The sequence below is a fragment of the Carassius gibelio genome, chromosome B1, assembly GCF_023724105.1.
Source record: "Carassius gibelio isolate Cgi1373 ecotype wild population from Czech Republic chromosome B1, carGib1.2-hapl.c, whole genome shotgun sequence".
In the NCBI taxonomy this organism is placed as follows: Eukaryota; Metazoa; Chordata; class Actinopteri; order Cypriniformes; family Cyprinidae; genus Carassius; species Carassius gibelio.
Genome location: NC_068396.1, coordinates 21,650,931 through 21,664,101, shown reverse-complemented (window position 1 = coordinate 21,664,101; position 13,171 = coordinate 21,650,931). Strand labels below are relative to the sequence as shown.

General features: G+C 36.6%; 1 protein-coding gene across 11 annotated transcripts in view; it reads left to right on the top strand.

The window, feature by feature from the left end:
• Nucleotides 1–11,668, top strand: part of lmo7b (LIM domain 7b) — a 37,647-nt gene extending 25,979 nt beyond the window's left edge. For 4 of the 11 annotated variants that reach the window (XM_052545814.1, XM_052545819.1, XM_052545812.1 and 1 more), the window contains 14 exons: nt 1,391–1,552; nt 2,713–2,879; nt 3,573–3,624; nt 4,680–4,705; nt 4,814–4,921; nt 5,168–5,257; nt 5,441–5,655; nt 6,104–6,148; nt 6,569–6,624; nt 6,723–6,891; nt 7,282–7,551; nt 8,227–8,335; nt 10,325–10,430; nt 10,744–11,668. In XM_052545814.1, coding sequence (XP_052401774.1) covers nt 1,391–1,552; nt 2,713–2,879; nt 3,573–3,624; nt 4,680–4,705; nt 4,814–4,921; nt 5,168–5,257; nt 5,441–5,655; nt 6,104–6,148; nt 6,569–6,624; nt 6,723–6,891; nt 7,282–7,551; nt 8,227–8,335; nt 10,325–10,430; nt 10,744–10,766 — 1,598 coding nt within the window. In that variant the 3' untranslated portion in view covers nt 10,767–11,668. The remainder of the gene's footprint in view (nt 1–1,390; nt 1,553–2,712; nt 2,880–3,572; nt 3,625–4,679; nt 4,706–4,813; nt 4,922–5,167; nt 5,258–5,440; nt 5,656–6,103; nt 6,149–6,568; nt 6,625–6,722; nt 6,892–7,281; nt 7,552–8,226; nt 8,336–10,324; nt 10,431–10,743) is intronic. The other 7 variants (XM_052545816.1, XM_052545813.1, XM_052545822.1 and 4 more) reach the window with 5 other exon arrangements.
• Nucleotides 11,669–13,171: the final 1,503 nt, after the last annotated feature.

The window sequence follows — 13,171 nt, the reverse complement described above, 5'->3', positions numbered from 1 at the left end:
TTTTGCATATTTGTTTCTTTAATTTTGGTTTATGCCAAATTTCTGTTCAGCCACAGTTTCATTCTCAGCATTCTGGAATTAGATCGATTATGAATGATTTATAGAGAACAGTGAAGGTGTTTCTTACTGTGCATTAGTCTGATTAAACCGAAGAAGTCCTGTAGGGAGTCTGTTCCTGAGCTTAGGATATATCCTCATGAATGAGAGGAGCTTGAGTGATTCAGCTGTGACCGGTGCACTTAAAAAAGCAGTTCAGGGCAGCCATGGATGCAGGAAATATAACGTAAAGACCATCTATTGTATGTTATATTAGCTGTTTCATTGTATGGAAGAGACTGAGAGCGTTTGGTTCTGACACTTGGGATCCTTTTAATCAGCCGTATTGTGTGGCATTAGGTGTAGAAGGCTCAGGTTGATCACCTTCCCCAGAATTCCATTAAACACACTAACCTACATGTAGAGCCTCATCAATGATGTATGAACCTGTTCTGTTGTTTTCAGTTCCATTTAGTGCTGCAAGTCAGGTAATACATTGACATTTTTTTTTTTTTACATAAAGAAAACTTGAATGCACACATACAAAAAAGCACAAATTTTGGTAATTAAATATGGTACAGTCTACAATGTATGTGTACTATTATTGAATGCATTCAAAACATCTGGATTTCTGCAACAGTGCACAAAAAAAAAAAATCACTGAATCCATATATGCTGTAAAATGAGGATACTGTCATAAATAGATTTTCTTTATCAATTAACTTATATTTATTACTAAATTAACTCAAGATTTGGTGTGGCCATCCTTAGCGTTTAAAGCAGCTTTTGCCCTCAGTGCACTTGTGCATAGTTTTTCAGGTAGTTAGGTCTCTTGAAGCATCTTGGAGACGTTGCCACAGTTCTTCTGGATTGAGTCTGCCTCAGTTTGTTCTGTTTCTTCATGTTATTCCAGACAGACTGGATGATGATGAGATCAGATCTCTGTGTAGAGCAAATGGCTGTTGTCAGAAAAATCTCACTGGATTCGTACAGTTAATGGCAAAATGTATGTTTGGAAATGTCAACATTTTTCTACTGACACACTACAGCAAAATATAGAAATCAAATAATTGACTCAAAACCATTTTTTATTTGGTGGAAATACTAGTGTTGTAGTAATTTTGGCCATCACTGTACCGATATACTGTACATTTTTTGACCATCCTGTTTACACATCACCAGATTGTTTCACATGCCAATGATTGAAAAGCCATGAGAACAAGATTTGTATTCAATACAAATCTAAAATGTCCTGTTCTTCCAGATCTTGAAGTAAACCTGATTATGTACTCTCACAGTTTGACTTGAAGGCACAGCCTTGTCTTGCTTCATCTTCTTGCTCTGCATCACACAGGCGGCCCAGCAGAGTTGTGTGGTCTGCTGATGGGTGATGAGATTGTGGCACTGGGTGGATGCAGAGTGGCTGAAATGAATTATGAGCAGTTTAAGGGCAGTATGAACACAGCACATCAAAAGGGCACTTTACTGATGGACATCCGACGACATGGCCAGAATGGTGAGGATGTGGAAACTTTCTGTGATTTTTAATGTAGCACTGTTAAAGGAATACTCCACCCAATTTGCTTTAACTTTACTCACTCTTGGATCATCATCAAAATGTAGTTGAGTCAGAACAGATCAGAAGATCTGACACATTACATCACTTGCTCTCCAACAGATCCTCTGCAGTGAATGGGTGCCGTCAGTATGAGATTCCAAACAGCTGTTAATAACAATAACCCAAATAGCTGAATGTTTGTGGAAAAAAACAACAACAGACCATTAAGGCATTTTTAACTTCAAACTGTTGCCTCCATTGCTAAAAGACAAGTCCTCTATCAAAAAAAAAAAAAAATGCTTGCACCTGTGTAAACGCAGTGCTTGGTCTGTGCAGATTTCTCTCCTGATTCAGACAAGATGACTTTTTCACTGGAGAAAGCAATATTATGGAAGCTATGGTTTGAAGTTTAATACATCCTATCATGATGTATTAATTTCATACAAACATTAATTATATTACTTTTGAATTATTGTGATGGTTTTATTAGCCGTTTGGACTCTCATTCTGACGGCACCCATTCAAGGCTGTGGAGCCATTGCTGAGCAAGACATGTAATGCTACATTTCTCCAAATCTGTTCCCTTGAAGAAGCAAACTTTCATCTATGTAAACGGCATAATTTAAAATGTTTATTTTGAAATAATGTTGCGCTAATAACAAATGATTTTTTTTTTACATTGTCACACTCACAATTAAATGGTAATAAAAAAAAATCTGATTTAAGAAGCACTTAAAATATAGGTATATTTCTGGCATTGTTCCATCTGCTTCTGATTTTTATGAGCCCAGAAAGTCAAGATACATGATCTGTTGCTTTCTGTGACTGTGGGAAGGTGGTCTGTCTGTCAGTCAGTCTCACTGTCAGTTCTGATTAGTCTGTGGGTTCACTGTCTTTCTTTTTTTTCCTCTTTACCACTTGATCAATAATATTTGCTTCAGTTTCATTAAAGGGAATCGGGGAAAGAGCACCCCTTTGGTTTCATTAATGGACGTGTATATATGAAAAAAAAAAATACTTAAAACTTAAAATTCCGCTTTCACAAATCACTATGCTGAATCGCAAGTTCACTAACATGTGGCTTGGCATTTCTGGTGTATGTTTTGGGTACTGGACAGACTGGGGCAGTGACCAACCTTCCCTACCATACAAGAGCCATAAGACCATCAATTTGACCAGTGCCAATTCAACACTTGTAGGGCGGCCCGAGCAGTATGTCTCGATTAGCACAACCTCTCCAGTGGAGACCATGGTGAAGACACAAGTCAACGGACAGCCTGCTAATGTGAGTCAGGACCGGTGTATAATGAATGTGGTGGACTGTGGGAAATCAGTCAGTTTAGCTGTGGTTGTTGTTTAAATGTTGTCATTTAATACTTATCTCCAAGTTGGTAATTCATATGCTTACCTGTACATCGAATGCTTAAGGCTACACTATCGCTCAACAGGATCAATAATAACTTGTTTGAAGGAAACTAATGCTTATATTCAGCAAGTATGCAATAAATTGGTTAAAAGTATCAATAAGGGCTTTTTATAATATTACAAAAGATTTATATCTCCATTAAATGTTGTTCTTTTGAAATTTGTTCATGAGATATGTCTGGGGAAAAAAAACATTTATCGCTGTTCCGCAAAAATAGTAAGCGGAACAACTGTTTACAGCCTTGATGATGATGATAATGCATGTTTTTTTTTAGCATGAAATTTACATATTAGAATTATTTCTGATGGATAATGCATGCTGAAGACTGGAGTAATGGCCTCCTGAAAATTCAGCTTTGTATATTAAAATATATTCCAATTATTTAAAGCTGCAATAACTTATTGTATTTACTTATGACTTTATGACATTATATATATATATATATATATATATATATATATATAGACACACACATACACACACACACACAAAAATATTTGGTAGTGTACATTCTATATTAAAAAAATTAATTTTGATTTTACATGTTTTCAGGGAATGGTAAATGGACGTATCCAGGACAATCCAGTTTCTCTAAGAAACAAAGGTGGGTGCTCAAGACCACTTCAGCAGTCAGAACTTTCTCCTTGTTCAGGGTTAAACTGAAGAATTTTCACGTTATTTAAAAGACACTCAAAAATATGGGAAATGACTGTTTCTTTCCACTGTTCTCTCCCCACCTGTGTTGTAGACTATGAGAACATAGTTTTGAAAAATCATAGAAGAAAGTTAGAATTTTTGATGACAAAAGGTAACGGCATTCACTCAAGCTGTAGCGGCTAATCGAACATTGCAGCTTATTTAATTATACTGCGACTGATTTTGTATTAAGCACACTCTTAATTGAGTGTATTGGTGCAGTCTGTTCTGTTGAATATTAATATCTGAATTCATTCCAAAACAGACGGGTTTGCTTATTCTGTGTTTTAAGGACCTGACTAACTAAAGCACTTAGTACACACATTAAATATGTCCCCCATTTAAGTTAACATTTGACATGCTCTTTTCTCACTACTGAATGTACTAAAAGCTTTTTTTTAAAGTCAAGCTCTTGGACTGAACAGAAAGATCTGAAACTGCTCTGGGTTTTTGTTGCTTTCCATTTTATTGCTCTGAAAGCTAATGCTCTGTCCTTCAGGTGCCACGATTAGCTCCTGGGTCTATCTCTGTGGTAAATAAAGATGTGTGCTGTGATACGCTGTAACTGGCTGTATGTGAGGACTGCTGTTTGTTACTCGTTCTCTTTCTGTCTTTTTTTCTGTATCTGTTGTGATTCCTGCCATACAGTGTATCTTTGCAGAGTTGACAATTTTGAGTTCGCTAGTCTCTTATAATTTAGTGCCATTCCGTGGTTTGATTCCTCTGTAGTGTACACTACTCCTCTGAGGTGTTTTTGCACGCTCATCATGTTTGTCTCTGTCTTGCGTGTTGTTTAAAGCCTTTATACCATCATATGAGTGTGCATTTATGTGCTTGACCATGGTGGCTTTGGTTGCGGAGCAGCATGACCCAACAGGTTAAAGGGATGGAAAACTTATGGCTATGTGTGTGCTTTATTGTGCTGTTTAAATGGATCATTTTTGTCCCCTCTTCTTTTACTAGGTGGCTCGGAGTCTGCCATCTCTGATGTGAGTCGCTTCTGTTGTTTAAATTAAGTCATTATTCTGGGTCTTTATCTTAAATTCTGATTATTATTATTTCTGTTGTTTATTCATTTATTTTTTGGGGGGTATCAGCTGCAGGTTCCCTCCATCAGTACCACGTCCTCTCGCTGGTCATGGGATCATGAGGGGGAGAGGCGGAGACAGGAGAAATGGCAGATGGAACAAGAGCGCCTTCTGCAGGTACCACCAAACACCAAATCACATAAATCCTCTTTTTGTTTTTTATGTTTTAGTTTCAGTACAGTTATAGTCATTTATTGTAGTTAATATATAGTTATGCCAATATAGAAATACTGCATACTTTCCTATCAACCAGCTACCTACTGACATGCATTCTCAAGTATAAAGCTTTCAATGTAAAAAGCTAATAAAAAAAAAATAGACAAATGTTTGCTAGTGGACTTTTTTTTTCTGCATTGGTTTCAGGAGAAGTATCGCCGTGATCAGGAGAAGTTGGAGGAGGAGTGGAGGAGAGCTCAGCAGGAGCTCTATGGAGAGGAGCACAGTGGTACTGAGGTCAGAAGATTGTTATAGCATTAATCCCTGTTGCTTCATCATTTTATAATGTCCCTCATTTACACTCTAAAACGTGTAAATTAAATTTTTATACAGAGGTTCCATTGCCTTTAGACTCTAAAGCATGATGAATGGTAAATAAGAACAATAACAATGTTATTATATACCTCCTGCCGATATTAGGAGCAGAAGTGCACTGATGTGCCATCAAATGGAAACACTACTTATATTAAATCGCCCTTCTTCAACCAAACCATTGCTACCACTTCAGTGGCATCCAATCAGAATGCAGAGAAGGTGGAAGCAACACAGAACAGACAGACCACTGTGCAAACAGCAGCAGCACAGCAGTCACTAAAGACAGAAGTGGAGTGTGACTCAACCACAAAGAGTCAGTGGTAAGAAATATGCCAAACACAAGTTGGAAGAGAAGTTGTAGCTGTTAATGTCAAGAAATCATTAGGATTTAGCATTTCTGTAAATATTAGGGCTGTCATTCAGTAAAAAAAAATATTAGTGCATAATTTAAAATGCAAGCACACAAATGAAGATGATTTCATTTCAGTAAAGACATTCAGTAAATAAATTCAGTGAAGACATTGCATTATTGTAGCTGAAAAATAGACTCAATATCTAATATTCAACAGATCACGTTGTTAAACTGAACATATCACCAGCACCTATCCAGTCCACAAGAAATTAGGGAACACTTTTCTTGAAATTGTTGGTCTACATAAACATGCAGACAGACGTTTTATTTAAGCTGTGGTGTGTGGGATTTGTAGTTCATCTTACTGCTGCTTTGGTTTTTGTTCGTATGTCTGCATCTGCTTTGTCCTGCTTCAGCTCCGAGGTGTCCTACGGGTTTGCCAAGCTTACGGTTTCAGACAGGTCAGTTTGCTTTTGGGGCTGCATTTGCTTCTTTGAATGGCTTTTGTTGCATAAGGAAGATGTGTGATACATTTGGCTGCACTTTATATGTATTTAAAGGTTTTCCAGTTTTGTAAAGGGGAAAGGTGGATCCCCCCCCCCCCCATTATTAAAATACATTGTCTCACTTTAATGTGAAGGAAAAATGTAATTCTGGTTTAGATTTCAATTCCATTTAGTGGTATTTCATGTTACCTTTATCGCGCTCATCACTTTCAGTTCTGTCCCCATTGCCAGAAGAGTTTGAGGAGTTGTTTGTGATGCAAAAAATGACACACCACACCTTTACAGTTAAAACTTTTACAATGGCGCTGTATTTTAATGTAATTTTTTTAATTCCGTTTTTTTTTTTTTAATTCAATTCATGTTTATTCTGCATAGGAAAAAGTCCAAATCTACCCCTGCACTTCAAGGCCTTTACAAACAAGATGCTAAAGGTCTGATTACTTTATATTTTGGTTATTATATCTGAATTCCTGAAGAGTGAACACCAGGCACAGTTCTCGTCTTCTTTGCCTTGTCTCTTCATTGGCAGCAGGAAGCGGTAAGAAGAAGGGACAGCTGTCACAGGCAGAAACGGAACGTCTGCAGATCCTGGAAGAGATGAGGAAGAAGACTCCGCTCCTCACTGACAACAGTTGGATCCGTCAGCGCAATGCTAGCATCAACAAAGAGCCCATCACTGTGGGAACATCAATCAGAAGGTCCTGATGAATAAACATTTTCCTTATATTGCTGTGCACAGATTTTCTTTGTCAGTTCTACATTACCATTGGCTAGTGTGACGCATGGAATAACGTATACTAGAAAATTCAGCTTTGTATCACAGAAATGTCATTTTATAATGTATTCAAATAGAAACTGGCTATTTTAAATGTATAATATTTCACAATATTGCTGTCTTTACTGATTTTTTTTTTTTTTTTTTTTTTTATCAAATAAATGCAGGTTTGGTAAGCATAAGAAGCTTTTTTTAAACATTTCAAAATCTTCCCGACCCCAGTCTTTTGAATGGTAATGTGTCCTGGTCGGACAAAGGAAACCACATCATTTTCAATCTGAAAGTCTTTAATATCTCATTCTCTGCATCCCAGATATGAATCCCTGGACAACCTCCACTCAACCAGCTCCTCCTGGTTTAGGCAGTCCTACTCTTCAAGTCTCTCAAACAGGCCCCATTCTGCTTTGGGGAACACTGGCTCTTACAGGAGTGGACGCAGCAGCCTGGGCCCGGATTCAGCCATCTTCTCTACTGGTCTTAAGCAGAGCTCCTTGTTTGCCTCCAACTACCCCACTCCACCAACCACAGCTATGCCTGAGCCATCGGGCCCGAAGTCATGTCGAAACTCTCAACAACGTGGCAGGTGTGGATTAGTCCTCACTCATTTTTAAGTTTGTTTTTTTTCAGAATTAATTTGTGCTTTGTCTTTAACCAAAGCATTGCTTTATGTAAATGCTTTTTCAGTTGAAATACATTTAGGCCAATTTGAGTAACTTTCTTTTTATATATATATATATATATATATATATATATATATATATATATATATATATATATATATATATATATATATATATATATATATATATATATATATATATATTAATAGTTATTTATATTCACAAATGAGTATGCAATATTCAGTATTTCTTGTGAATAGTATTATGCCACAAAACCACACTCCTTGCTATATCATCTTGGAAATACATCTTGTTAACTGCATCTGATTTTGTGTAAAAATTTATATTTTTGGCTGTTATTAAATATGCAGTCAAGGTAGAAATGTAAAAAACTTTTATTACTGCTTATTTTTACACCGAAAACTCAAATGGAGCATATTGCATTGTGGGATACATCGTTGTGCATGTCTTGTCAATTTGGGTATTTCATGCATTCATTTCATGCATCGTACATGCAGTATAGTATGGTAGTAGTTATTCAGCCTCCCCATGTTAAATGTGGTCGAATCAATGCAAGGGCAGAGCAATGCTGTCTTCTATCTGACATTGAACTCTGACACTGGCCTGTGGTGCTGTAGGCTTGTCAGTGGCAGGCGGATGTGCTCAAGGTGTGAGCAGCCTCTGGGGAAGGGAGCTGCCATGGTCATCGATTCCCTGGAGCTCTGCTTTCACATTGGTTGCTTCAAGGTGAGACCAGAGGTCACTTGAAAATGAGAGGGAGCGGGCACTCCATGGATCTGTTGCACCTTGCCTGGGTTTTTAAGCTTCATCATTTGGGGCGGCAAGGGATCATTAATCACCTAATATCAATAAATACTCTTTTTTTATTTTTTTTATTTTTTTTTTGGTGTAGGCAGTCAGATTTCAAGCTTGCAAAACAAATTAGAAATGGTGTAGATCCTAATTTAAAGACCTAATTTTGAATCCAAGGAAAAATTATGTAAGGGAATATAACCGAATCATTCCAGTAATGCTTTAAAGGGATAGTTCACCCAAAATGAACAATTCTGTCATTAATTACCCTCATGTTGTTCCAAACCTATAACACATTTGTTCACCTTTGGAACACAAGATATTTTTGATGAAATTCAAGAGTTTTCTGACCCACCATAGACTGCAACAAAACTGTCAATACCCACAAAGGTAGTAAGGACACCATTAAAATAGTCTGTTAAATCAGCGGTCCAACCTTAATTTTAAGAAGCTACAAGAATAGGCTACTTTTTGTGTGCAAAGAAAATAAAAATAATGTCTTTATTCAACAATTTCTTCTCCTCCCTGTCTGACGTAGAACACTTGTTTGCGAGCACAGGAATACACACGTTTGCTTCGTGGTACTCTTGTGTACACGTGTCTCAGACTGACACAGAACAGAGGAAGTTGTTTCTTTGTGCACAAAAAAAATATTCTCATGCTTCATAATATTGCTGTTAAACCTCCGATGTCAAATGGAATATTTTAACGTTATCCTTACTATCTTTCTGGGCCTCGAACTTGTCAGTTGCATTGTGCTCTATACAGGGTCAAAAAAAGCCTGATTTCATCAAAAATATCTTAATTTGTGTCCCGAAGATGAACAAGGTCTTACAGGTTTGAAACCATATGAGGGAGAGTAATTAATGACAGAATTTACATTTTTGGGTGAACTATCCCTTTAACTTATGGGTAACACTTTAGAATAAGGTTCCATTAGTTAAAGTTAGTTAACTACTTTCGTTAACATGAACTAAGAACAATCCTTCTACAGCATTTATAAGTCTTAGTTCATGTTAATTTGAACATTTACTAATGCATTATTTAAATCAAAAGTTGTGCTTGTTAACATTAGTTAATGCACTGTGAATTACCATGAACGAACAATGAATAACTGTATTTTCATTAACATTAACGAAGATTAATAAATACAGTAATGTATTATTCATTGTTTGTTCATGTTAATTAATACATTAACTAACATTAACTAATGGAACCTTATTCTAAAGTGTTACCAACTTATGCTTTAATTCTAAGTTACATTGAATTTGGTTCAAATTGAAGTGCAGCCTGTTTTCTGATTGCCTCATTGCCAATAAACTTGAACTTGAACGCACCTTCTGGCTAACCTCGGCAGAACCAGGACCATTGCATCACCAGAACCCTGACAGTCACTGATCACTCGGGCTTTTCCAGTTACAAAACTATACTGTATTTTCCGTAATATTTCGTTTTTTTTTAATCATCTGAACCATGCAGTTATGTGCCATTACATATGTACATAAATATGACATTATTTCAGAATTCTACAGTTATTTATCTAATGAGAGAAGTCAACTTTTGACCTAGAATGACTTCTAGTCAGGTGTAACTTATTTTTCGGAAAATACAGTATTTGCTTTCCTCCTAATGAAGCTTGTCCCTTTTAGATTCCTGTGTCTGGTTGCAGGGGTTGTGTTTGGTTTACAGTAGCTCCTTGTTTGTTCACTGCTGCACAGGAAGTAACATCACTGCTAACCAGCCTTTACTTAAATCACCTTTTCAAATCTAGCTGTGGTGGAGGATCTGCCCACGCTGACCCAATAATCAGTTTTTCTAAATCATTCCGCCTGATTTGGGAGGCTTTGAGGGGCTTTGGGGAAAAGGGTTGTATCCTCTCATCTTGATGTGTGACAGACTCAAGGTTTCTTGTTGATCTTGCAGTGTGTCAGCTGCAGGGCTGACCTTGGAAGAGGGTCAGAGTCCGGAGCTCAGGTCAGAGTCCGACACAGACAGCTCTTCTGTAACACCTGCTACAACAGAATCAGAGGTAAGCAAGAACCAACGTGCCATTAGACAACCAGATTCAATTCAGCAGTTGCTTTGAACACTTGCCATATCATATGATATTATATAATTTAGTGCTGTCAAACTTATGTTAATACAGGCATAAAAAAAACAAAAATTTCAGAAAAAACAATTATCGATTGACAGCACTAATTATATTGTTATATATTATATTAAGTCTTCAGTAATCAAATCTCAAACGTTTCACAAATGGACAGTTTTCAGTATGAAAAGCATTGCTTTTAATTAAGAACAACACTATACTAAACGAAATACTGTATGCATTTTTCTTTTAGTCTGTTCCTCCATCTCCAAGTGACTTGAATGCATTGCAACAGATCGAAGAGGAGTGTACCACAGAAGCAGCCTCAGGAATCACAGCTATTAGCACAACCTAACCACTGCAGAAGACTTTATCCGCTGCTTGCTTTCACGGCTTTGACAATCAATATATAAAGACTGATATTTCTGGGAATGTTCTCATAGTATGACCGCTACATAGTGACAGGTTTGAGCATGTTATTTTGATCACTGCTGATACCCCTGAGGTTGTTTCTGTACTGGCTGACATTCACGTAGTAGGATGTAATGCTGAACAGTTATGCATTCCATGTGGCAAGTAATAACATGTCGAATGACTTCTAAGAACTGTTTTAGATTTTCTATTGTGAAGTCCTTTCTGAGACTTCTCTCATATCTTTAATATAAGCTTTCCTCATAATTATTTAATAAATGTTCTAGCACACTTTATCTGGGTATCAAGCACCCCTGATAACCTGGTTATCCCCCACCCATTGGTAGAAATCACATAGTGGTGATGGTGCAGGGTTTTAAGTCATTGTTCTTTAACTGTTAATTAGGAGGAATCTTATTATGCAACATTTTTAAACAAGCTGCTTCATAGAAATGCATTTGATCCGTCATACTTACAAATGTTGAAATGTATTCTTCAGTAAGTGGCACTCTGGTTGTAACAGCAAACATTTTTATCTCTATTTAGATGCAGTGTTCTGCCTGTCAGAAGGCCTGCACACAGAGGTTGCATTGCATATAATTGTAAAATCGAATTTCCTGGGATGCTTCTTTCCAAGCCCCTCTGCCAGATGTTTCTGTTTGACGTTTACGTGACTTTCTCCTTGTATGACATAGCCTAGATAAAACTGGCTAAACAAGTTAATTTAAGTGTTGCCATTGAAATAAAGCTAACTTTTAAATGGAAAATGGTTATGCATTTAAACTATTTTCACTGAAGAACTAAAACCCATTTAAAAAAAAAAGGAAAAAATATTTTGCTTTTTTTCCTCCTATATGTATAATTATCTCTTCATGTCTTGAAACAGATACTTTACATACTTGAGTCCTAATATGGTTAATTTAAGAGTGGTTGTATATCTCCAGACTTCTCTGCTTCCTGTCATTAACTGGCTCCCACAGTCATCTCCATTTTTAATGCTGTAACCTCATTCTCAGCGCAGATTCATCTGAGAACTGGATTGCCCTGTGGAGGGTTGGAATAATAGCTGCTTCTGAATTTCCCTTTTTCCATTATCAACAACAATGGAAGTGTGTTGTTGTTCTGGTGTTTTTATGATGAATGGCAAATCTGCCACCTACTGGAGTGTGGAAAAAAATGAATCCAATCTAAATGAATCAGTGCCTGAATCAGTCAGAATGATTTAATGAATAGAATTGATTTTGTACTTGCGCTCATCTCACTCAACAGGTCACAGTGGAAGGGACGATCAGTGAATATAATTTTGCTTCTTTCAAGAACTCATTTTATGGCTTCAGAAGAAATGGAATGAAGCTTATATTAGTATTAGCAGTGGTGGACAGTAACGGAGTAGCTTTACTTCGTTACTGTACTTAAGTACATTTTTCAAGTATCTGTACTTTACTTGAGTAATTTTATTTTGAGTAACTTTTACTTTTACTCTACTACATTCCGAAGCATAAAATCGTACTTTTTACTTCACTACATTTCATAAAACATATCGTTACTCCCTATAATATATCACGTGCTCCGAGACGCAGAAGCGGGGTCTGATTCATCATGAATGAACTGAGTCTTTTCAAAATAAACCTTTAAATCGGATCGCGAATCGCACCAAACGATTCGTTTAGGAATTAGAATGATCCGATTGCAGCTGTTCTGGAGTCGACCACTCACTGATTCAAATGAACCGTTTAATGAGACTCTCCAGAAGTAAGAACCAGGAGATCTTGTGAGCGCGCGTGCGTCTGATGTTGCTAAAAGTAAGTTATTAATGTCGAAATATTGGATTAATTATTGTAACTGAAAATCATATTTAGGTCAAAATTTTCAGTTGTTTGGGAACTAAATCCGTTGTAAAGAGTGATCTATTTAAGCCCACTGAAATGCTCGAGTGCAGACACATCAATTTTAGGTAAAAAAAAAAAAACTTTAAATAACACAGATTAAATACAATAACTCATGCACGTTCAAATTCCCCGCTGCCATAATGTTAACAGTTTTATTAAAATGTCCTATGTGACGTCTGTTTTTATATTGTTTATCAACAGTAATGTTATACATATGTATATTGTTTGGATTAACTAGACGAGTAGACAGACATGAATGTTTATTCATAACCGTAAATATTGTTAGCTGATGCTAACTGTCTAGCTAACAAGCTTGTTGGTGCTAAGTTGAGGTAACTCTTATAAATAATGTCCAAATATTTTTATTCAACCACCTATATA